We start from the raw sequence: 25,188 nt of genomic DNA on the forward strand, positions 1-25,188 counted from the left end.
TGACAGGAGGGATGTTCTGGAGAGCCTTCCCAGAAGGATGAGGACAATCAGACTTGGGTGGAGCCAGCATTGAATCTCAGCTTCTGCACAGCCCAGGTGAAGGGTGTGGTCTGGGTATGGGCTTTGGGGTCCTATTGGTTTGGGTTCTTGTCTCCCAGCTCTGTGACCTCAGACAAGTCACGTCCCCTCTCAGCTCCAGTTTCCTTGCCCACAGGCTTAGGGTAGCGTCTCATTTCTCAGGCAGGGTTCAACCAAGTACCAGTTCTCAAAAAGGCTATGGAAGCTGTAGCCCCTGCTCAGACGAGGGGGATGGGGGTTGAGGCTTGTGGCCCCATGGCTCTGGCTGGCCCTACAGCAGCTGTGTCTCTGCAGCCAAGGCCATTGGTGTCTCGGAGCCCATCAAAGTGCCCTACTCCAAGTTTCTGATGCACCCAGAGGAGCTGTTTGTGGTGGGGCTGCCTGAAGGCATCTCCCTCCGCAGGCCCAACTGCTTTGGGATCGCCAAGCTCCGGAAGATCCTGGAGGCCAGCAACAACATCCAGTTTGTCATCAAGAGGTAAGGCCTGACCAGGTCCCTGTGGACACTACCAGCTTTGCCAGCATCCAGGGGTAGCACCAAGTTATCTTCCCTTTAATATTGGCAGAGGCTTTTTTTTTCTTTATTCTTTTTTATTTTTAAACAGGGTGTGAGATGGGGTTTGGCCTCAGTTGGGTAAGTATGAGGTTTCCCAGGCCCAGCCAAACTGACCCTGAGGCATTCTCTCAAGGGAGCAGTGCCCAGTTTTCCCAGATGCAGAGTGGCAGTTTGCCCACTGGCTTGCATGTTTACTGGGCAGGTGTGTCCCCTGGGCTGGGGGTATCAGAGCATTGCTGGGGGCAGTGCCCTATTGTCCCAGGACTGGGAGGCCCAGCGGGGGCTTCTCCAGGCCCTTTCTGTTTGCTTGGGCATCTTGTCTTGTCAGTTAGGTGTGTAAACTGTGTGCCCATCTGGAAAAGGAGGAGGTAGAAGCAGCCATTGAATAGAAGAGGGGGCTAGGCAAGGCAGCTCATACCTGTAATACTACCACTTTAGGAAGCCCAGGCAGGAGGATCTCTTGAGGCCAGGAGTTCAAGATCAAGCTGAGCAAGAGTGAGACCCTGTTTCTACAAATTAGAAAAATTAGCTGAGTGTTGTGGTGCACACCTGTAGTCCCAGCTACTCAGGGGGGTGAGGCAGGAAGATTGTTTCAACCCAGGAGTTTGAAGTCACAGTGAACTCTGATGATGCTATTGCACTCTAACCAGGTGACAGAGTGAGTGAGACTCTAGCTCAAAAAGAAAAACAAAAGAAAGGAAAGGATCAGAGATCTGCTTTGTGTTTCTTGCTTCTACGTTACTGTAGTATCTTGTAAGTTTAGGCAAGTTTGGTTGAAAGTGTCAAGATAGAAGACTCACAGAGTTTGTTCCCTGGGGTATTAGTTGACCCCGCACACACTGGGAGGCTCACAGCATCATTCATGCCCAGACTGGTGGGTGAGCCATGAGGCCCACTGGGGCTGAGAGCTCTCCTGGAGGGCTTGGTTTACACCAGAAGGGTGGTGCCCCCAAAGACATAAAACAGCAGATATGGGGCCTTTTCCTTCATTAAGTATATGTCCTAAGCACCCACCATGTTCCAGGCTGCAGCCCAGCAGCAAACATCACCAATTCCTGCCCTTGAGTTGCAGATCCCACTGAATAAAGTCATGGCATAATGTCAGGATAAATGTTGTAACAGGTTACAACTCAGAGTAAAGGGGCAAAGAGGGGCAGGAGGAACCTGTCTAAGGAAGTCCTGTGGGAGCAGAAACCTAAAGAAGCAAGGAAGGCAGCTGTGTAGACAAAGCTTTCAGGCAGCAGGGATAGCAGGTACAAAGGCCCTGGGGCAGGGCCATGCTTGTATATTTGAGGCTCATGAGGGACTCTTTGAGACTCTCGTTGCTGGTGCAAAGTGAGTGAGGGGTGAGCCCAAGAGATAGCAGGAATTTAATCACACGAGGTCTCGGGCCAGTTTAAAGAGTCTGCATTTTATTTTAAACTCACTGAGTTCTAAGATTATGAAGAGGAGAAGATTATAAGGAAGGGATGAATAATGTGGTCTGTTTGTTTTAATTACTACAGCACAGGGGGTGGATGGATGACCTGGGGGTGTAGGCAGGACACAGGCTAATGAGGGGCCATGATTCTGGCCCTGGGGTCAGTTTGGACCCAGTAAAGGAAAGACTGGGCATGGTGAAGGGCAAAATTATGGGGCATGAGGCTCTGAATGGCTGCTGGGCCTCTTCCAGGGAGGGAGGGTAGGCAGGTGACTGGTGTGCTCAAGGGAAGGGTTGGGGTGGAAGGTAGGAGCCACCACTCACAGGGCCCTCAAACACAGGGCTATTTGCCACATCCATCCCCTCTAGCCAAGAGCCAGAAGCACCTGGGCCACTTGAGGGTAGGAGCCACATCAACTGCCAGTCCCAGTGAGCTGACCTCTCCCCAGTGCACCTGCAGGGTCAGCTGGTGCACATGAGGATTTTTGAAAGCTAGGAGAACACTCCCCGCCTGATGTTGGAAGGGGAGGCAGATGAGCCTGGCTCTGTGGCCACCTGGAGAGGTGGTCTGCTGGGATTGCAGCCAACTCCTGCCTCACTCCCTGTCATCTTGGTGGCTGGCTCTGCTGTTGAATGGAAAGCACTGTATCCACTCTGGCCTGGGAGCTGTGAACCCTGCTCAACATCTGACTCTCGAGGGTGACTGTCAGGATGTCACTTCCTCTTCCTGGACCTCAGTTTCCCCATAAGAAGGGACTGGGTGCAATCCAAACCTTTCTAGCTCCTGGGACTATGATGCAAGAAAAGGCTGTGCCTCCTTTCTCCCCCTCAGCCCTGGCTCTGCCAGCCCAGCTCAGTACCCAGCACCATGCCAGTGCCCAGAAAATGGCCACTGTCAGAGCAGGCACCAAATCCTCATCCACTGGTTACCTGGCCCAGGGATGACCAAGAGTCTGGCCTTTGGCCTCACTCCCAGGCAGGGAGTGCTGTTGCTTGACTCCTCTACATCAGAGAGCAAGCTCATCTCTTCTCAGGGTGGCCTCACTGGACACACAACCCTGGCACTGAGTCCTGGTCCCCAACACCTTCCCCAGCGAAAGGGAAGAACAAAAAGAGTGACTGCCAATGACCCACCCTGTCAGCCCCCATTAGTGCCCCTGTGGCCAACCTGCCACCAGCCTGCAGGCCCCTCCCAGCCTGCCCCAGACAGGCCTGCCCTAGTGGGACAAGGTTGCGTTGAAAACAGGGTATTTAGAATCAGTGCCATGCTGCTGTGCACAGTGGCTCACGCCTGTGATCCTAGAGCTCTGAGAGGTCAAGGCGGAAGAATCCCTTGAGGTCAAGAGTTTGAGAACAGCCTGAGCAAAAGCAAGACCCTGTCTCTACTAAAAACAGAAAAATCAGCTGGGTGTTACTGTGGGTGCCTATAGTCCCAGCTACTTGGAAGGCTGAGACAAGAGGATTGTTTGAGCCCAGGAGTTTGAGGTTGTTGTGAGCTAGGCTGATGCCATGGCATTCTACTCCAGGGCAACAAAGTAAGACTCTGTCTTAGAATAGAATGAGTGCCATGTGATAAAGAGGGTCAGCAGAGTCTGGGAAAGGCTTTGGGAGCTTTGGAGATGAAGACATTAGTACAAAGCTGGGCGTGGTCCCTGAGGTTCCTGACTCCAAAGTGACAGGGCAGCTCTCAGACCTTACAACACCTTAGAGATCTTGCTACTTAGTCAGCCCCATAAGAAGCCCCTGAGGCCACATGCTCCATCCCTAGGCAGTGGTCACTGTATGCATGTTGGTTCAGAACCGAGATGGAAGGTATTAGCCCAACTAGTCCAGGACTGGGTGAGTCTCACTCCTATAATGGACCCTCCAAGCCTGAGCGCAGCCTCCCAGATGGCACATGTGGGCTGGTAGAATAGGTCTTAGGGTGGCAGAGACCCCAGGCCTGGACTAAAAGAGCCAGGCTTGCCCATTACACAGATATGTAGACTGAGACCCAAAGGGGAGGGCTGAGCAGCCCTTGGGTTCATGGAGGGACCTCAGTGATGGCCCCACTTGTGTTTTCCAGGCCTGAGTTGCTCACCGAGGGAGTCAAAGAGCCCGTCGTGGACAGTCAAGGTACCCTGCACAGGGTCATGGGCCACTGCGCGGGCAGGCATGGGAGGGCCCCAGGTCTCTACCACCATCCCTCCTCCTGCTTCCTGGTTCTGGTTCTGTCCTCCCACCATTCTCCCCGCCCCACATAGGGATTGCCCCCACCAGTGCCACCTCAAGTCCCAGGAGCTTCCTCCTCACTATGACTTCTCTCCCCCCCTGCCCCCAGAGAGGGACTCCAGGGACCCTCTTGTGGACGAGAGCCTGAAGAGACAGGGCTTTCAAGGTAAGGTTGAGCTCAGGGTGAGGTCAGCTGTCCCAGTGCCATGACCTTGACCTGGTTTGGGTCTGGAGTGCCAGGCTGGCAGTGGGGAGAACCTGGCCACCCAGCTCAGGGCCTGGGGGATACGGATAAGGTGGGCTGGCCACTCAAGGTACAGGCTCACAGGTAGGGACGGTATCAGCAAGCAGATGCCAGGAGCAGAGGCGTCTGGGTGCAGGGCCCAGGAGTCTGCCCACCCTCTGCCTAGAAAGCAGCTGACCTGCCCTCTTCGTGTCCAGCAGTCAGCTGTGCTCTTAGTGCTTTGAGATTAGAGGAGGGGAGCTCACCAAGGGCTCCCTGGAGAACGAGGACTAGAGTTGAGCCAGAGGGTGTGGAGGGGAATGGAAGACAGGAAGCGTATAAGTGAAAACTCCAGGAGTTCTACACATTGGAATGGAGGAGCAGGACAGGCCATGTCCTGCAGAGCCCCCCAAATGAGGGCAGAGGCCAGGCCCTGCTGTTAGTGGGGCATGTGGCTGAGACAGCTGTTCACGTCCATGATGGGCAATGATAAGGAGCTGGAGGTTGGCTGCATGTGAATCCCTGTGGGGAATGCTCCTAGGAGGGTCCTGTGCAGTCCCCATAGGGTCAACAGGACCAGTGGCAGGGGAGCCCAAGAAGAGAGGACCCAAGTCCCTGGGGGTAGCTACTTGTGTCTTCTAGTCTCTCTTACTCTTTCCCAAGCAGCCAGAACCTTCTGGGATGAGGGGAATCTCTCCTCATGCCCACCCTCTATGAGCCTGGCCCAAGTGCCCAGAGATCACGTCCTCCCCCCTCCCACCCTGCCCCACTTGTCTCCCTGAGGCAGTGCCAGGCACGTGCTGGTTCATGGGGAGTCCTTAATAAACATCCCTGGGTGAGTGTGTGACCACTGGGAGCTGCTGGGTCAGCTGAGCAGGAGTTCCCCTACCCCTGCTTCCTGCTGCCCCCCCCCCGGCCCCCCTGCCTTAATGAAGCTCAGGCCTAGAAATATGCTCTTCCTGGTGTCTCTCACCTCCAGGGCTTATTTATTGGCTTGGTGATTTTCAAATGTCAACAATTAACTTAATTTCCAGCTCATTGCTGTTGTCGCAACAGTGTGCGTCCTTCCAGAAAAACACACATCTCCATCAAGATGTTAGTTCTGAAGGACTCTGAGGGGCCCACTCCAAGGATCTGTTAATTGCCAGACAAGGAGTTCCCCATAATTAGAAAATCATATTCTTTAAAAGTCACCAAGTGCTTTTTAATTTAACAGTTCAAATTCATAATTGTTTTTCACTTTGCAGACAATTACGATGCTAGACTCTCACGTATCGACATCGCCAACACACTAAGGGAGCAAGTCCAAGACCTGTTTAATAAGAAATATGGTAAGCTCCAGGGCCCCAGGGTCTAGGGAAGCCCAGCTGGTGTGAGCACAGGAACAGGAAGCTTTCCTTTGGTAGCTGAGGTCATTTCGAGGGAAGCCCTTTACCCATCTATACTTATTTCTTGAGCACTTACTATGTACCAGGCCCTCTCCCAGGCACTGGGGATACAGCAGCAGATAGAGGAGATAGTCTCTGCTCTCCTCGGCCTTATAGACTAGTGAGGAGGGTGGCGCCTGTGGCTCAAGGAGTAGGGCGCCGGTCCCATATGCCAGAGGTGGCGGGTTCAAACCTAGCCCCGGCCAAAAATCCAAAAAATATATATATATATATATAGACTAGTGAGGTGAGTCCCATATTCAACAAGCTATACACACAATCTAATAGTGAGGAAACATTTCCTGACCTATGCAGTGAGAGAACAGGCTGCTTGAGAGAGAAAAACAGTAATACTCTAGATTGGGGGACAGAGGAGACCTCTTTGAAGAAAGAACTAAAAGATGGTAAGGAGTTAATCAGGCAGAGATTGGAGGACAGGCGTTAGCTAGGCTGAGAGAATGGCATGCACAAAGGCCCTGCGGCTTGTCCTGAGAAGGCACAGGAAGCTGAAACATGTGAGCCAGTGGGGAGAGGAGGGAGCCAGTGGAGTTGGCTCTCAGGTGGGCCACATCGTCCAGGGCCTTGAAGGAGCCAAGGTATTGGCCTTATATTTTGTCAGGAGAACTAAAGTTCTCGGAGATACTTGGCACTTGTCAAGTGTCCTCCTGGCTGCTGTGAGGACAGTGAATGGGTGAGGGAGGGTGGGGATGGATGTTGGGAGACCAGCTCAGAGGTTGGCACAGTAACTCAGTGATGAAAGTGATGATGGTGTAGTCAGGGCTGGTGGCTGAGATGTGGAGGAAAGTGGGTTGAGTGGAGATATGCTTCAGAGGAAGCTTCAGGGAAAAATCAAAGGGTATGGAATTGGCAGGGGAGGAGAAGGGCAGTGTCCAGTGGAGGGCCTGGTCTCTGTCTTAAGGAAAATGAGGTAGGATCAGTTGAGGCACTTTGGTCTCAAGTAGCAAAATCAGACTCCACGTGGCTTCAACAATAATGGGTTAATTGGCTCATGATTCAGTTACTGTGATGTAACTCCAGAAGAGATCACTCCTGTCTTGGTCAGCTTGAGCTACTATAAGAAAACCCCTTAGACTGGGGGGCTTATAAACAACAGGAATTTCTCATTATTCTGGAGGCTGAGAAGTCCAAGATCAAGGCACCTGTGGATTCACTGGTGAGAGCCCCATCACCTGTTTCATAGACAGCTATCCTCTTGCTGTGTCACATGGTAGAAGGGATGAGGGAATGTCACTGGGGCCTCTTATAAGGATGCTAATCCCCTTCCTGAGCTCTCCAGCGTGGAGACTACAGGGGAGCTGCATTTCTGGCTCCCGTCATGTGTATCCTGAGAGAGTGCCAGGAGGAAGCTGTATTGCCCTTCACGACCCATCCTCAGAGGTCGCATAGTTCACAGTGTCACCTGTGCCATGCTCTGTTGGTTGAGGCAGTTACAAAGTCTCACCCAAGGGCAGCGCCTGTGGCTCAGCGAGTAGGGCGCCGGCCCCACATGCTGAGGGTGGCGGGTTCAAACCCAGCCCCGGTCAAACTGCAACAACAAAAAAAAAATAGCCGGGCGTTGTGGCGGGCGCCTGTAGTCCCAGCTACTAGGGAGGCTGAGGCAAGAGAATCGCGGAAGCCCAGGAGTTAGAGGTTGCTGTGAGCCGTGTGACGCCACGGCACTCTACCCGAGGGCGGTACAGTGAGACTCTGTCTCTACAAAAAAAAAAAAAACAAAGTCTCACCCAAGTTCAAAGGGAGGGAACACAGATTCCAGTTCTCTATGAGGGAGTGTCAGTGTTACACTGTAAAGGAGCTTGTGGAACAGGGAATATTGGTGTGGCTGTCTTTAGACAGTACAGTTCACTACAGCTTAGCATGGGAAGTTTAACAGAAGAGTGACCTTCAGGATCTGCTGGATCCAGCAGGTCAGGCATGTCCTTGGGGTCTTTTACCTTGGCGTCAGAATCACCTCAGGCTAGCATCCACAACAGGCCTAGGCATCCCATCTACATGCCCCAGAAAGGAGAGGATGGCTTCTCTACCGCCTTTTTTTTTTTTTTTTTTTTTTGTAGAGACAGAGTCTCACTTTATGGCCCTCAGTAGAGTGCCGTGGCCTCACACAGCTCACAGCAACCTCCAACTCCTGGGCTTAAGCGATTCTCTTGCCTCAGCCTCCCAAGTAGCTGGGACTACAGGCGCCCGGCTATTCTCTACCGCCTTTTAAAGGAGCCAGGCGGGGATGGGGTGCCGTAGCTTACACGTATAATCCTAGCACTCTGGGAGGCCAAGGCGGGTTGATCGCCCGAGCTTAGGAGTTCAAGACTAGCCTGAGCAAGAGAGAGACCCTGTCTCTAAAAAATAGCCAGATGTTGTGGCGGGCACCTGTAGTCCCAGCTACTGGGGAGGCTGAGGCAAGAATATCACTTGAGCCCAGAAATTTGAGGTTACTGTAAGCTATGACACCATGCACTGTACCAAGGGTGACAAAGTGGGACTCTTGTCTCAAACCAAAAAAAAAAAAAAAGAGAGAGAGCCAAGTTGTTTCTTTTCCAGAATTCCTAAGCAGTCTTCCCCTTGTTTCTCATTGGCTCTCATAAGTCACATGTTCATTCCTTACCCAAGCCCTGTACCAGGGACATGCCCTATACTCACTGGCATTTCCCTGATAGAGTAGGCGATGGCTTACACCAGCCACCAGGGACAGGCAGACACCCAGACTGTAAGCCAGGGAGAAGAGGTGGCGCCCTCACTGAGGGGAGAGGGTAATTGGTTCTGTTGGACATGTTGCATTTGAGGTGTGAGTGGAAATGACCCACAGGTGGTTGAATGTATAAGTCTGCTGTTCAGAAGAGGCTTTTGGATTGGACATAAAAATTAAGCCATGATCAGTAAAAATACTCTATAACAATGATAGCCTAGATACATGTTATTATTCATTTGTTCAATCCCTTAGAATGTACAATACCAAGAGTGTTGTCTTTTTGTTTTGTCTTTTGGGGGGTTTTGGCAGTTTTTGGCTGGGACCGGGTTTAAACCTGACATTTCTGGTGTATGGGGCCAGCGCCCTACTCCTTGAGCCACAGGCGCCGCCCAATACCAAGAGTGTTGTCAATGTAGAATTAAAGGTTGTAACAAACATACCCCTCTGGTGCAGGGTGTTGATAGTGGGGGAAGCAGTGCTGTGAGCCAGGATAGGTATATTGGAAACCTCTGGACAGCGAGCACTCACTCGATATTGGAAACTATGACCTTGAGGGAAAAAGATGTCCTCATATAACATTGTTTCATTTGAAGTTGTTCCATTATAAGTTAATAAGAAAAATTAGCTTCATTATATGTCATTTCACTTAAAGACAGTTTTGAAGAACCTAGCCATGATGTTACATGAGGGCTTACTGTGCCTTCCTTTCAAAATTTGCTGTGAACCAAAAAACTGCCCTAACAAAGTCTCAGCTGGGCACAGTGCTTATGCCTGTAATCTCAGAAACTAAGGCTGGAGTCTGAGGCAGAAGGATCACTTGAGCACAAGAGTTTGAGGCTGTGGTGAGCTGTGATTGCACTATTGCACTTCTAGCCTGGGTGACCCAGCAAGACTCTGTCACTAAAAATAGAAATAAATGAAGTTTTGTTGGTTTTTTGTTTGTTTGTTTTTTGAGACAGAGTCTCACTATGTCGCCCTCAATAGAGTGTCGTAGCGTAACAGCTCACAGCAACCTTAAACTCTTGGCTTAAGCAATTTTCTTGCCTCAGCCTCCCAAGTTGCTGGGACTAGAGGTGCCCGCCACAATGCTGGGCTATTTTTTATTGCAGTTGTCATTGTGGTTTAGCTGGTCCATGCCAGTTCGAACCTGCCAGCCTCAGTGTATGTGGCTGGTGCCATAACCACTGTGCTACGGGTGCCGGGCCAAAGTATTTTTTTTTTTCTTTTTTTTTTGGTTTTTGGCCAGGGCTGGGTTTGAACTTGCCACCTCTGGCATATGGGACCAGCGCCCTACTCCTTGAGCCACAGGCACCGCCCTTTTTTTTCTTTTTTTTAAAGAAAAAAATGAAGTCATGGCTAGGGACAGTGGCTCATGCCTATAATGCTAGCACTCTGGGAGACTAGGGGAGATGGATTGCTTGAGCTCAGGAGTTCCAGACCAGCCTGAGCAAGAGCAAGACCCCTTTTTCTACTAAAAATAGAAAAGCTAGCCAGGCATGATGGGCAGACACCTATAGTCCCAGCAACTTGGGAGGCTGAGGCAAGATGATCACTTGAGCCTGAGTTTGAGGTTGCTGTGAGCTGTGACATCACAGCACTCTACACAGGGCAACCGAGTGAGATTGTTCCTCCCCCCCAAAAAAAGATAAAGTCACAAATGTAGAAGAGGTACACATGGGGGTGTAAAGGGGACAGAGAAGAAAGGCCCAGACCAAAGGCCACAGAACCCCACACTTAGAGATCATGTAGAGGAGGGGGAGGGATAGCCAGAAAGATGGGGAACCAGGAATAAATGGTGTCATGGACACCAACAGGAAGGTTTTGAGGAGGGGAGACTGGTCATCTATGTCAGATATTGCCACAGGAACTGCCAAGTGTCTCCTGGATTGTCAACACAGAAGCCCTTGGTCATGGTAGCAATTCCCATTTCTGGATTATGCACATACATTTTCTTTTCTGTCCAATTTTATTTCAAAAAGAATCTCTTTGCAATGGCTTAGCAACTAGTCAGCAAAAAAGTCAGGATAAAGAGTTAAAACTGCAAATCTATAAAGATAGAAGTACATTAATGGCTTCTGGGGAAGAGAAGGTAAGGAGTACCTGCTAATGAGTATGGGGTTTCTTTTTAGAGTGATGAAAATGTTCTGGAATGAGATGGTGGTAATAGTTGCATAGCCTTGTAAATATTTCTAAAACCACTGAATTGTACACTTTAAAGTGGTGAATTTTATGGTATGTGAATTATATCTCAATTTTAAAAAGAAGAAACAGCCTAGGACAATAGCACAAATCCAGGGGTGATACAAAAACTCTTGAAATTGTCTAGTTCCTACATGTGAGACCCCAATCAGGCTCTGAGTTTCCTGGGAGCCAAAGGAAAGGGAAGTTGCAAAAGGGAAGTTGAGTTAGTTATCTAATCCCCACTGTCTGTGAGACAAAAATTAGCTTATGGTGCAAAAAGTTCAGCAGTTTCTCCTGGGGTTGAGACCCATGCAGACTCTTCCTGGATATCTCATGAAGGGGCAGCCTACAGTGCTGGGGATGATGCTTTCAGCAAGCCCCCATAGTACAGCAGTGAGCTCCATCTCTCTGCCTGGGAGGAGGCTGCCTCTGGGGATGCAGCACCTGCTCCTGCAGTAACTGACCCTCTCAGGCAGCAGCCACCCCTCCCAGGACTTCCCAGAGAGGTGCCAGGTCAACCATGAGATATAGCCACTGGGATAGAAGGGCCATAGCCTTTGGCAGAGTGTTGGTGACAAAACTCTCATGCACAAAGGTGTCCCGGCAGCCTGGATGGCTGTGGCCTGGCTTTCATGTTTCTAAGTGGAATCTCCCCTCTCAGGCCAGGCCAGTCACCGAACCAGGGAAGGTCAAAGGTTCTAGGGAAGGGCCAGCTATGCCCACAAGGTGCCCATCCTCAGGCTGTGAGGCTGGAGAACATCAACCCCTGCTACACAAGGCCTTCTGGCGCCTCTCACTCCCACATGCACCTCTTACTCCTGACTAGCAAGACCATCTCTCTTACCCACAGGGGAAGCCTTGGGTATCAAGTACCCAGTCCAGGTCCCCTATAAGCGGATCAAGAGTAACCCTGGGTCTGTGATCATCGAGGGGCTACCCCCAGGAATCCCGTTCCGAAAGCCCTGCACCTTTGGCTCCCAGAACCTGGAGAGGATCCTTGCTGTGGCTGACAAGATCAAGTTCACAGTCACCAGGTACTCAGGGAAGGGTAAAAGTGAGGAGGCAGGACTAACACAGACCGGGGCTTGCACCTGAGGTCCTGCCCTCCCAGCTAGATGAGGTGGCCTTCCTGCCAGCATCCTGGGTCCTAGCAGGATGACAGGGGGGCTGCAGGCCATCTGGGGTGTATGGAGCCTGACAGATGTGGGACTGGACACCCCACTGTGGCAAGCAAGGGCAGCCCTGTGGGTACCTTCTGCTGTCTAGCAGCCTCCATTCACTGTGTTCCTGACCCCCAAGAGAGGCTTTAGTCCCATATCAGTGACGAGGATCTTGAGACAAGTGATTCAACTGAGTCACCGGCCAGGGCAGAGCCCACACAGCCCTGTTACCCTCCCGCGAGGGGGCACTGCTAGTGCTGATGCCCTACTGCATTGGCCCCACATTCCACGCACACAGATCACCTGGGCTTCTCGTTAAAATGCAGACTCTTGGGCTGTGAAGTATAAGCTTAGGTCTCTGACAGAATGGTAAAAATAAAAAATAAATAAAATGGAGACTGTTGCAGTAGGTCTAGGGCAGGCTCCAGACGCGGCTCGCCAGCTCCCAGCTGGGTCAGGCCTGTGCCTCTGCATTCCAGGGGTGGCTACCCTGTCCCCAACCTTTCCCTCTGACACCCCCACCTCTCTTTCTCTTCTAGGCCTTTCCAAGGACTCATCCCAAAGCCTGGTAAGAGGTACTGGGTGTGGGAGGCTGCTGGGCAGGGGTTCTGGCCACAGTGCTCAGGGCCAGAGGCCGAAGTGAGCCCATTGTGGGACACAGGTTTGAGGCTTGGCAACAGAAGCCAGGCCCCTGCCCTGCTGTTCTGCCTCACCTGGGCACCTGCCCCAGGTAGAGGGCAGAAACCCAAGCTGGAACCTGGCCCTGGGTTCTTGGTCAGAAAAGGGAATAGTGGAACCAGTGACTTCTTAGCTTTACCTAGTCCAGAGTTAGGAGGGAGGGGCCAGGCTGGATCAGTGCTCTCACTCATTCTGGTGCAGGGGCCTGGGTGACCTCAGGGAATAGGTGAGGCTGGTGGCAGATGGGTTCTTAACCACAGAGGGAAGGGCGTCTGTGTGGGGATCATGAGCGCAGTGGTAGGGTAGGAGGGGTGCCTGCCTGACTTTAGCAGTGCAGTACTCCCCCAACCCCTTTTAAGACACCCACTTGCCTCTGTCTCTTCCATGGGCTGTGTCCTGGATCCTCCCCCCCTCCCCCAAAACACAGGTGAGTGAGGCTGTCCCTGTGGGGGCAACAGGCCACCCAGAGCTGGCTAGGCCTCCAGAGCAGAAGCTGCATACACTCCTCCGTGAACCCCAGAGCCTGGGCAGGGGAAATGCGGAGAGCCCTGGCCCTGACCCCAGCCCAGAAGATGCTGCTTCAATGTGCAGCAGCATGAAGATTGGCCAGACTGCCCTCAAGGACGCTGTGCCCATGTCTGGGGGGGAGGGGCAGTCGCAGCAGTGCCAGAGCAGGCGAACCTGCAGCACAGGACTCTGATCTCATTGTCACACTTATGTCACCCCTCACCTACTATAGTAAGACTGAGCTCTCAGCTCCCGGGGGCTGTTTACTTCCTGTGCCAGACCCAGCTTAGTGTGAAGGGGCAGGAGGCCGTGGAACGGGAGGGCAGATACAGGCTTGTGTGCACAGGCCACAGGGGCCCTAACAGGGGATTCGAGAGAGTAAAGGGTAGTTGGAGAGGGTCCCTGGGGTAAGGAAGGCTCCTGATGGGCCTCAGGGAAGATGGAAAGGAAGTAGGGAAGCATTTGGGTAGGTGAGCCACAGGGGTGGGAGACTCATGGACCCCCAGGGTGTATTTCCAGTGTCCTGAGATGTTAGGAAGGTGGGGGTGATGGACATGGCGGCAGCAAGTGCAGTGGTTGTAGCCCCAGCACACCCCGGCCAGGGTGTCACTGGGAGTGTGGCTGTTCACTGACATAGGTGCCTCTCATACATGTTTTGGAAGGTCTTGCTGGGGCAGCGCACTGAGCTGACAGCAAGGTATCTCGTGTCCTTATCACATCTATGAGGCAGGCGCTAGAGCCTGCCTTACAGAAGGAGGAACTTGAAGTTTGGTGTTTCGGTAATGTGCCCTGTGTACCAGGGCTAGAGGATGGCCCGTCAGGCTCCAAGGCCGGCACTCTGAGACAACTCCCCATATGGCTCCAGATCCCTCTCCCACACTTATGGAGAGGCCTGAGCTGGGCCAGAAGCAGGGTAGGGATAGGGAGGGGCCACGGGCGGCAGCAGGGAAGTTATGTCCTCATTCCTCTGGCCAGGGAGAAGGAAGCGCCACAAGTCCGCCCGCCTGTGGTGCTCCACCTGCTCCCCTGCCCTATTCCCACACCAGTCCTGCCCCAGTCATCTAACTCTGGCAGTCCCCAGCTCTGCCTCTGTGACAGTCTGTGGACCTACCTGGTTCCAGGACTGTGGTGGGTGGCCTTTGGCCAGCTCCCCCTGCCCCATAGCAGGGGCTCCTTGTCCCTATCTGTGGGTCAGGCCTGCCTGGCTCTAAGCTGACTGACACCACCGTGGAGGGCCACAGAGTCATATTCCAGCCCTGACCTGCCCTGACTCTGGTGTCTGCCTGAGTTGGCATCAGCACTGGGCAGCATTGGTCCCATTTCTGTGGGCAGCCCAGGAAATATGACTTGGGCCTCCCTCTGCTGATGGAGAGTAGAGAAGCAGTGAGGTTCCCTCGGCAAACCCTCTGCCCCCGCCCCTGCTGTCCCAGAAGGTGGGGTCCCCATGGAAGCCTTATAAACATGGGCACTCCAGGGCAGGCACCTTTTTTTCTTACCTTGAATATCTTTCCAGTAAAGCAGGCACATTTTTAACTGAGCTTGGGAAGCAGGGAAGGAATAGTCACTGATGGCCCCTGATGTGTGCCAGGCTGAGCTCAGCACTTTGCATTGTCACCTTTTTCTATCCCCTTTTTACAGAATAAAGAAACTGAGGTTGAGGCTCTGCGCCTATGGCTCAAGCAACTAAGGCGCCAGCCACATACACCTGAGCTGGCGGGTTCGAATCTAGCCGGGGCCCACCAAACAACAATGACGGCTGCAACCAAAAAATAGCCAGGCGTTGTGTCGGGCACCTATAGTCCCAGCTACTTGGAAGGCAGAGGCAGGAGACTCGCTTGAGTCCAGGAGTTGGAGGTTGCTGTGTGCTGTGATAAAACGGCACTCTACCCAGGGTGACAGCTTGAGGCTCTTAAAAAAAAAAAAGAAATTGAGGTTGAGGGAATGTTAAGTGACTTGCCTGCGATACCTCTGTCCTTCTACTAGGAAGGAAAGGAAGCACTGGCTCCCTCGGGGATCCTGTGGGCAGTGTGTAATTCAGGGAAACCACGGAATAGTGCAGCGTCAGACTTGGGGAGAAGTCCTGGCAGTCAAGAGGTGGGCACAGCAGCCTCAAGGTAGACCACAGAACCCCTGAGGCCTTCCTAAGGGGTGACCCCGTCCATTGACCAAGGCTTACCCTCCAGCTAGGGGAAACCTGTGGCTTGTCTTCTTCCATCTGCTTCTTAAATGTCAGTTGTCACCCATGTGGGGGCCATCTGCCCCACCGTCTCTGTGCCTGTCTGCCTGCCCACCCGTCAGCCTTCCCTTTGGCTCCTCTGTGCAGAGAGAACCCTTGGAAGTGCTTTCTCTGTCCATGTGGGTAACAGCCTGCCTGGAAGAGGAAATGGGGAGGTGGCCCTGTGGCCAGCCCTCTCCAGCTGTTGGCATCCCAGGCCGGGTGTCTGCGAGGAGGGGCTGGAGCTGACGGGCTGGTAGGCTCCACACTTACCCGCACTGCTTATCTTGCTGGGCTGGCTTGGGAAGGTATCCAGCTCCCAAAGGCCTCCAGTGGTTCACCGGAGGTCATCAAGTGCTGTTTCTGCCCCAGAAAGGGCTGTTCCCAAATCTTCATCACAGAATCCCCAAACCCTGGAGCAGGCCAGTACTTGGGGTTCGAGGCTAATCATAGCAGAAGCCTGGGTCGGGAGGCAGAGATGTTAGCAGGCCCCTTAGTCCCAAGGCAGGTGCCCAGGGCATACAGAGGGGTGGCAGGCAGTTTGCTTTGGGTCCCTGGGATAGGTCCCTGGCAGCACGTGGGCCTTGGGAAAGCACAAGCTTATCCGTGTCCCTGTGCCCTCCAGCCAGCTGTGGGACTCTGAGCCTCTACTTCCTTGCCTACAACTGAATAGAGGCCACTTGCTGCGCCAGGTGACCTGAAGGAGGTAAAAGGGAGGGCTCTTCCTCCTATTGCCCTTGAGTGATATGTTTATAAAGGTCTTAACCCTAGACCAGCAACAATGGAAAGTTCAGCCAGTGGGGGTGGGGATGGGGGTTAGTATTTTGGGGGGCTGGGAAGACTTCCCAGATGAGGTGTCTTACAGCTGGGTCTTGGGGGTGAGCAGGATAGTGTGTGGCATTGACACAGGGGATAGATAGCCCAAGGGAAGGCACAGATGGGGTGTCCAGGAGGCCAGGCCACCACTCCATATGCCTAGGGCAGCAGCGGGATGGAGCCAGGCTGGGAGGGTGTAGCGTATCATCCCAAAGAGGCAGGCCTCAACCTCAGGGAAGACAAAAAGAAAGTTTAGACATCGTGCATTGAACTTAACTCCTACCAAAAGCCACATCACGGCGGAAACTTAATCTGAGTCTATTTAGGGTCCCTGTTTTCCCTAGGTTTGTCTCCCAGCTCCAGAGGATTCCTAGTGCCAAGAAGTTCTGGAGTGGGGCCCATCAGTGGAATCGCAGTGCAGAGATGGGATAGTAGGGCCCCCAGGGGTCCTCAAACTGCGGCCCGCAGGCCACATGAGGTGGTATGATTGTATTTGTCCCGTTTTGTTTTTTTGCTTCAGAATAAGATATGTGCAGTGTGCATAGGCATTTGTTCATAGTTTTTTTTTTTTAAACTATAGTCCAGCCCTCCAACGGTCTGAGGGACAATGAACTGGCCCCCTGTTTAAAAAGTTTGAGGACCTCTGGTGGCCCAGGCGGTAGGGAGACAACCACAGCACCCAGCGGGCCATGCTTGGAGGGTGAGGCTTAGGAAGTAGGTGTGGACTTCATGGTGGGTGTGTACCATAAGAATGGCCCAGAGATTTCCTATATCACTTATCAAAGGTTCCCATGGAAGCCTTTCCTAACAGAACCATCCCGAGAAGGTAAATTCAGAAGAAGGAAATTATGCCATGAAGATAAATCAGTCATTACACTGTGAGAACCCCACTGCAACTGTGGAACTGTGGGCAGGAGCTCCTAGGCCAATTTTGTTCTGGGTCAAAAGAGATGAACCCCCTAAAGGTTTTTAGTGTTGTCCCAACTGTGTACATCACATCAGCTCTCAGGGCCTCAGTTTCCCCAGTGATGTCTCATCTTTCCTACTCTGACACGCTTAGGGGTGGGCAGGCACCTGACTAGAGGAAGGTGGACTTGGACTTGGACCAAGCCTACTGACCAAGAACAGTAGGTGGGATTTCAGGCCTCAGGTCGGGGGAGACTGTGGGCCAGAGGCTTTGTGGGATTTCCCAAGAGAAGGGGCTAGGGCTAGAAACTGATGATGGGACCAGGCTCCCCTACTGGTACTGGAGTGAACCTGCTTAGCACCTGCTTTCAGGGTGCTAAGGCCATCCAGGCTCCACCCTGGGGGCCAGCCACGCTGGGTAGCTCCTTGCTGTGTAGCCAGGCCCCACGCCCACCCTGCCCACGGCAGCCTGAGTTAAGTTAAGGAGAACTGGGCCAAGGACCAGAGAGGCAGTTAGTTGGGGACAGCACCCTAGAGTCAGCCTTCAGAGCTCTGGGCATCTGGCCTTTGGGCACAGACATGTACAAAGGGCCACAGGTCACCAGACACCTGGCGTGCAGGTGCAGTCTGGGTGAGCCTGGTATTGCCTGCTTTGTTCTTAGCACTACAAGGTCAAGGTGGGCAGTTCACAAACCCAGAAGGCCCTGAGGCTGCGAAAACCTGGGATCACAAAGGAAGGCTATTCAGGCTGTGTTGGGAAGAAGCAGTGGTAACTGAGAGGTCTTCTGCTTGGGTAGGTAGTGTGATAACAGCCACAGAACATTCTTGTAGGCCTTAAAAACCTATTGCATTTCCCGAAAATATATGCCCGTGGTAGAAATTTGGAAAATACAGAAATCTAACGGTCCAGATGGCTGTTCATTTTTATGATGATACATTTCTTCCAGATTTTCCCCCAAGCTTATTAATTTTGCATCTTGCTGTTGCTCTTTCTATAAATTTACACACTTAACTTTAAAACATAAACATGTTGCCATGTCTTTAAAAAGCTTTGTGACATTGCCTTGTCAGGCTCCATCGTGGTTATATAACTTCTCTGTCCCCCTGCTGTGAACAGTGAGGCTGTCCCGCCACACTGTGGGCACCTAACAACACTCAAGTCACACTGAGGGTTTATCGATTGCCAAGCCCACTCATGTTACTACATGACAGCTCCCCCAGTAACCAGTCTTACAGGAAGGAACTGAGGTTCAGAAAGGTTAAGAAACTTCACACGATCACACAGCATGTGCATGATCTGATGGAGAGTTGAGCCTAAGTCTTTCCTGTTTTGCCCAGGCCTGGCTCCACTACTAGCCCAGGCCTGGGTGGCTGCCAAGTGGTGGGTTGTGACTTCTGTTCCTCCCCACCCCTTGGAGCTTCCCTCCACAGTGGGTGGCTCTTTGCTGCCCCCTCCTGGAATCAGTGGCTGTAATATTGGTCCTGCGGGTGTAACCCTTTAGGCTCATAGTTATTCCTTCGGGATTCATTTACTTGTACAACAAAGATTTTTGAGGCTAGGCATGGTGGCATATACCTCTAGTCCAAACCACTCAGGGGGCTGAGGGAAGAGGATCATTTGAGCCCAGAATTTCAAAGCTGTAGTGCCTGTGAATGGTCACTGCAGTTCAGGCTGTGTAATATAGCAAGACCTTGTCTCTGAAAAAGAAAAAAAAACAAAACATACACACATACAGAAGCTGCCAAAAAATACTCAAGTAATACTCAAGTCACATTTGACTTCTGCAATTACAAGAGGTACTTGGTGTGATTTGTATTCATCTTTTGTTACCAGTATATATATATTTATAATTAATATAGTTATTTCCTTTCTTAAAATGTGTATACTTTTTTTTCTTTTGCAGTTTTGGTTTTTTTTTTTTTTGGCCAGGGTCAGGTTTGAACCCACCACCTCTGGTATATGGGGCCGGCACCCTACTCCTTGAGCCACAGGTGCCACCCTAAAATGTGTATACATTTTTTTTTGGCTGCCTCTGTATATTCAGTGCCTACTCTGTGCCAAGCTAAGGTGCTATAGAATAGAAAAAAAGATATATCTTCCTTTGTACTGCTTATATTTTAGTGGGGTAAATGGATAAAAAAGAACAAAGATTGGCCAGGTGCTGTGGCTCACACCTGTAATCCTAGCACTCTGGGAGGCTGAGGCGGGTGGATTGCCTGAGTTCACAGGTTCAAGACGAGCCTGAGCAAGAGCGAGACCCCATCTCTAAAAATACCCAGGCATTGTGGCAAGCACCTGTAGTCTCAGCTACTTAGGGAGCTGAGGCAAGAGAATCACTTGAGCCCAAGAGTTTAAGGTTGCTGTGAGCTGTGACACCATGATACTCTACCAAGGGTGACAAAGTGAGACTTAGTCTCAAAAAAAAAACAAAGATCGTCATTTTAGGTACAGATAAGTGCCATAGAGACACTTCAACAGAGATTATATGTGGCGCCTGTGGCTCAGTGAGTAGGGCGCCGGCCCCATATACCAAGGGTGGCGGGTTCAAACCCAGCCCCGGCTGAACTGCAACCAAAAAATAGCCGGGCGTTGTGGCGGGCGCCTGTAGTCCCAGCTGCTCCGGAGGCTGAGGCAGGAGAATCGCTGAAGCCCAAGAGCTAGAAGTTGCTGTGAGTCCTGTGACATCATGGCACTCTACTGAAGGCGGTAAAGTGAGACTCTGTCTCTACAAAAAATAAAAAAGAGAGGACAGTTTCAGATAGGCCACCAAGAGTTAAGCCCTCAAAGAAGCAAGGATGTGAGCTGTATGGAAATCTTGGGCAAGGTCAGGAGACAGCCCTGGGTGTATTTTGAAAGTACAGCCGACAAGATTGCTGATGTAGTGGATGGATGTGGGAAGAAAAGAGAAGGGTCAGAATGGCTTCAGGATTTTGTCCTGAGCAGCTGGGAGGAAGAGTAGGAACAGGATCTGAGCAGGAGGTGGGGTTAGCCAAATGGACAGGTCTGATGGGCAGAGACCGTCCCTCTGGGGACACACAGCTGGGAGTCATTCTGCATTGAATAAGTGTAAGTCTGGAATATGGATCACGGTGGGATGCATGTGGTCAGGCAGGGGGTCCAAGGCTGAACCCTGGGGCCCTGCAGCGCTTGGGCCTTGGAGAGATGAGAAGGAAGAGAGAGAAGGAAAACCCAGAAGGTACGAAGCCCATGGAGAAACTGGATGAATGATGGGCTGTGCCAGCAGATTCTAGGTCAGCCCTCAATGCCTGAGACCAGCCACTTCAAGGTGAGCAGCTCAGAGGTCGCTGTGGCATAGTTAAGAGCAGTTTGGGGAGGAGTGGTGAGTACGGGGGTAGACTAGTGGGCTCAGGTGAGAATGAGGAACGAGGCTCAAACTCCCAAGGACAGATCACCCTTTAGAGAGCAGGAGCCTGAGGGTGGAGTGGAATCCAGAGAGGGTTCTGGAGGTGGGAACAGCAACAGCTTGATCTGTGACAGATTCTATAGAGGGGAGGTGATAGAGCTGGAGGTTGGAGGGAGAATGGGAGAGGAGGGGCACCCTGCTCAGGGATGGGCAGAAGAAAGGTGCTGAGGCTCCCGCAAGATCCCCTTGCCTGCTCCTCTCCTCTGGGAAGGGATGTGCAGGGTGATGGGGGCCGGGGGGATCTAGGTCTCCATGGGAAGGAAGGATTGTCGGGGAGGGATGTGCAGGGTGACGGGGTAGAATCTAGGTCTCCATGGGAAGGAAGGATTGTGGGGGCCGGGGGTCAGGGTCATAGAGGGAGAGTGGAAAAGATAAGAGGGGTGATCAGGAAAGGATGTGGGATATGGAGACCTTGGAAGGGCCGTGGCTGTTGGGGCAGGAGAGGAAAATCAAGTCATGGAGGTGGGGGGGGCGGTTGGTGAAAGGTGACCTGTCTGCAGGAGCAGGGTTGGTTCCTGCAGTCACCATGCAAGCTCAGGGCTACCCTGGACAAAGACCAGCCCTTCTCCCTCTACAGAGAACCAGCTTTCATGTGCCTGCCACCCACATGCCCAGGGGAGGGGGCAGACCCTGCCGTGTAGGGAGCAGTGACATCATCCCCTCCACATTTGCTGCATGCCTGTGCGTGTCCACACAGCTTCATGGACCTCTTACAGCCAGCCTGTGAGGGAGATGCTGTCATTCCCATTTTGCAGTTCAGCAAACTGAGCTTGAAAGAGGCAAAATCACATAATTAGTGAAAAGCTCTGTGTGTGAAGCAGCCGAGGGTGGGGGTGGGTGTGCTGGGCAGAGGGGAATGAGTAGCAAGAAAATGCTGCCAGGAATCATAAAGGGCCTTGACTGGAACAATAGTGACTCAGGCTGTATTCTGTGGCACTGGAGGTTTTTTCAGTCAATGAAATGATATGATCAGATTTGCATGGTCTTAAGGTTACTGTGGTAACCATGCTCCCACCCACCACTTGGGTCTGCAAAAGTAGGGCATAGAAGCCAGGGAGTGTTGAGGACATCAGAGCCCAAGCATTTGGCAGCTGGGCTCAGAGACACCCTCTGGTTAGGACCTAGAGGTGGCACTGGCTATGAGGATGGCAGAAGGTTCCAGAAGGGTGATAGTGGACCCCCTGTCCCTGAGGCTGGGGCTGTGCGCTTATAAGACATCCAAGAGCCATATGCAACCAGAGTGGTGTTTGGTGCAGGCAGGGTGGCTGTGGGGCAGCTGCCATCACCATTGGGAAGTACAGGACACCAGACCTGGGAACCACAGGAAAAGGAGCCTGTTGGGGAACAGAGAGGGGATGGAAGGACCTTCAGGTATTAGGAGCATTGGAGCAGCTGTTTTCAAACTTCAGAAGAGACAGCTTCTGGAGAACACTAGAGAGATCAAGGAAATAAAGAACATTCTAGAACTATTTTTAAATTGCAGTGGCTAAAAAAGAAAAGGCTTTGTAAGGTAGTGAAGTCCCTGTTACTAGAGGCATTTAAGCAGAGGTCCAGCTGCCATTCACCAGAGAGGCTGCTTCCCATGGGCTCCCTGTTGGAGGGGAGAAAGGGACACAGTGGCCTGGCCCTTGAATGGCGGGGTGGGTGGGAGGGAGGCTTGAACCCTGGAGGGACAGCTCACCCACTGGATCCACTTCCCTCTGCTGCCCAGCCCCAAGCTCTCCTGATAGGCAAACACAGGGCCTTCCTAGGACCAGGACAGCTTCCTCTCCTTTTAGTTGTCCTCCCTCCTGGCCAGCTTGAGTGGACTCTCTAGGAAAACAGTCCCCCCTTCTACCGAGCAGGGGCTCCAGACCCCAGAGATTGCAGAGCTGCCGACTTCCTGTGTGACTCCAGCAAGTCAGGTTTGCCTGCCTGGGCCTTGGTTTCCTCACTTGTAAAATTGGAATAATTGCCCACAACACATCTGCCTTCCAAGGGTTCCCACCTACCCTAGGGCACATGACCAAAGCGAGGAGGAGGAGGAGGAGGAACACCCCATCGTGAGCAGGAGGTGGCAAGGCCGGCCAGGCCGGAGCGTGGAGGGCCTGGAAGGCCTGGCTTTGCAGCGTGGACTGGACCCTGCAGACCCGGCCTTGGCAAGCTCTTCCGCTGACATCCCCGTGGCTGAGGAACCTGAGCACCCCTGCGGGCCAGGGCCCAACTTCTTGGGGGGTCCTAGCTTTATGTAGGAGATTCCCACATAGTCTACTCTGTAAACTTTTCACTTTCATTTTAATTTGAAGAAGTATGTCAAATTACATGCTGCTGAGGAAGATAATCTCACTTAACTCATAACCCTCAGCATTGTCTGACACTCAGCTTGAGAAGCTCAGCTGTGGATGAAGGGTCTGCCAAGCAGTGGGTTTGACCCATTTGCAAGGGGTACACATGGAGAAAGGCCCCCACCCCAAATGCAGGGGCACCACTCATCATGTTCCCTTTGGTCTCCTTCTAGGCCTCTTTCCTGTGAGGTTTCTTGTCACCTAGCAGGTACTATGTGGGATGGGATTCCTGGAGAGGAGGACCTGAGGTGGGCCTGGATGCCAGTGTGGGGGTGACTTTGGCAGAGGGTATTTGGGAGGAGAGGGGAGGGACTGAACAGTGACAGGAGCAGGAACAGTTCCCTTTTTTGTCCTCTCAGGATCCAATTCTACCACTTCTAAGCTGTATGATCTTGGATAAGTTAACTTATTCTCTGCAATTTTGGAAAAATTAACTTGATGTCTGTGGGCCTGTTTCTTCAAGGGTATGTGGAACAGGGACACTCTCCATGGTCCTCTCATCTCCTGAGGTCATTTCTCTGTTCCCAGTCACACACTGACTTTTTGCCGCTGCCTCCTGCTCTCAGCTTTTCCCCCACCCCCTCTCCATCCTTCCAACTCTGTCCTGTTCTTGAGAACTCAGAATAAAACGGTCCTTTCTCAAGTTTCTAAAGATATCACCATTCCAGCACCAGCCACATGTTTCTCCACTTAATTATCTCTGCTTGTCTTTGTTAATTAGGCTTCAGTAATGATCTCCCTTCTGCCTTCCCGGGAAAAGCTGGCATCTGTGGGGTGGGGCTTAGAGGCCTTTGTGGGCAGACAAGGCGCCCGGCTGCCAGCCCCAGAGTTGGCCCAGTGCCTCCTTTCTTCTGAGGTGGCAGAGTAGGCTGTGGAACGCTGGGATGGGGGAGGCCCCGCCCTTTCCTGGCCAGTGGGGACTCAGCTGGGGTCTTTGCAGCCTCTTCCTGCCTCCTCCACATTGGGGGGGGGACCTCTGTGGGTTCTCTGTGGTTGTTAGAGGAGCTCCCAGCTGGGGGGATGGGGAGTGTCAGAATCTTTTGCAGCATTTCAAAAAAGATCTCAGAAACTATTTGCCCAGCTGAGACCACCCAAGATGAGAGGAACAAACAGAGTCTTTATTAGGGCTGGAGTGAGATCAGCACCAAGGGATATCCAGGCATACTGTGCTGAGCAGAAGCTCTGGGCCCAGCACGAACCCTGTGCATTACTGGATGGACTGGTTTTAACAGCTTCCTAGGGTAGGGTCTGGTGACAAAGGCTGGGTAGGTGGAGGTGGGGGGCACACAGGCCTCCCTGGTGGGAGACACAGCCTGCAAAGGGGTGGAGAGGCCCTACCAGGGCTTTGGGAGTGCAGTCACAGTCCCTGGTCTGTGAACACTGACAAGGTGTCTGGGGCCAGGCACTGTGCTGGGTGCTGAACTTTTGATAAAACACTGATTTAAAAACAAGCCCTGCCTCATGGAGCTGGAGGTGGGGGGAGAGGGGGATGCAGAGAATAAACAGAATTTGTAGAGTATACAGGATATTGCTGCTGAGTGCCAAGGAGAAGCAGGTGGGAGAGTGTTTATCGTTAGGGGGAGGCCTGGAAGTAAAGGCCTGAAGGAGTAGCAGGGAACAGCACTGCATACGGAACAGCAGCTGCGAAGGCCCTGCCATCACCTGTGAGGGTGTGAGACAGGGGACGTCATCAAGGGAAATGGAAGTGGAAGATCATGTGTGGCCAGATAAGCATTGTTGACTTCTGCTCCCAGTAAGTGCAGTGCTAAGCAGAGGGGGAACAGGATCCGACTTGTTTCAGCAGAATCCCTCTGGCTGTTGGGTTGAGGACAGATGGGGTGGAAGTGGGGAGAGACATAAGGAGGTGGTAATAATAATCCAGGCAAGGCCTGGTGGCGGACTGGGGTGGTGAGTCACTGGCTCTAGGTATACTTTGTAGCTACAGCCAGCAGAACTTGCTGATGCGGGCTGTGAGAGGAGAGTGGTCAAGTTTGACCTCAGAGATCAGGCTGAGCTTCTGGAAGGATGGAGATGCCATTAGCTGAGTTGGCCAGATGCAAGAGGAGCCAGGTGGGGTGTCGGGTCTGTTCTGGCTGCAGTCTCACCCAGGAGTAGTTGGGTACGCAAGCCAGGGATCAGGGGCCAGGCCCAGGCTGGAAGGTATAATTTGGGGACTTGTAAGATACAACTGGTATTTAAAGCTCTAGAACACAATGAGATCATCCAGGAGCAAGAAGGATCAGAGAACCAACCTAAGGCCCAGCCCTGTTGCCCTTGAGCTGGTGAGGCCAGAGCAATACAGGCATGGGTGCTGTCCTGGAGCCAGCTGGGAAAACCACACTTCTCCATATCTCTTGTTG

At 52.4% G+C, this 25,188-nt stretch overlaps 1 protein-coding gene across 5 annotated transcripts in view; it reads left to right on the top strand.

Moving 5' to 3' along the window:
* GTF2IRD1 (GTF2I repeat domain containing 1) overlaps positions 1-25,188 on the top strand; it is a 123,801-nt gene that overhangs the window by 72,284 nt on the left and 26,329 nt on the right. For 4 of the 5 annotated variants that reach the window (XM_053555799.1, XM_053555797.1, XM_053555802.1 and 1 more), the window contains 6 exons: positions 373-556; positions 4,120-4,169; positions 4,375-4,431; positions 5,736-5,819; positions 11,648-11,831; positions 12,497-12,525. In XM_053555799.1, coding sequence (XP_053411774.1) covers positions 373-556; positions 4,120-4,169; positions 4,375-4,431; positions 5,736-5,819; positions 11,648-11,831; positions 12,497-12,525 — 588 coding nt within the window. The remainder of the gene's footprint in view (positions 1-372; positions 557-4,119; positions 4,170-4,374; positions 4,432-5,735; positions 5,820-11,647; positions 11,832-12,496; positions 12,526-25,188) is intronic. The other variant, XM_053555801.1, reaches the window with a different exon arrangement.

Source organism: Nycticebus coucang, chromosome 12, assembly GCF_027406575.1.
Source record: "Nycticebus coucang isolate mNycCou1 chromosome 12, mNycCou1.pri, whole genome shotgun sequence".
NCBI lineage: Eukaryota > Metazoa > Chordata > Mammalia > Primates > Lorisidae > Nycticebus > Nycticebus coucang.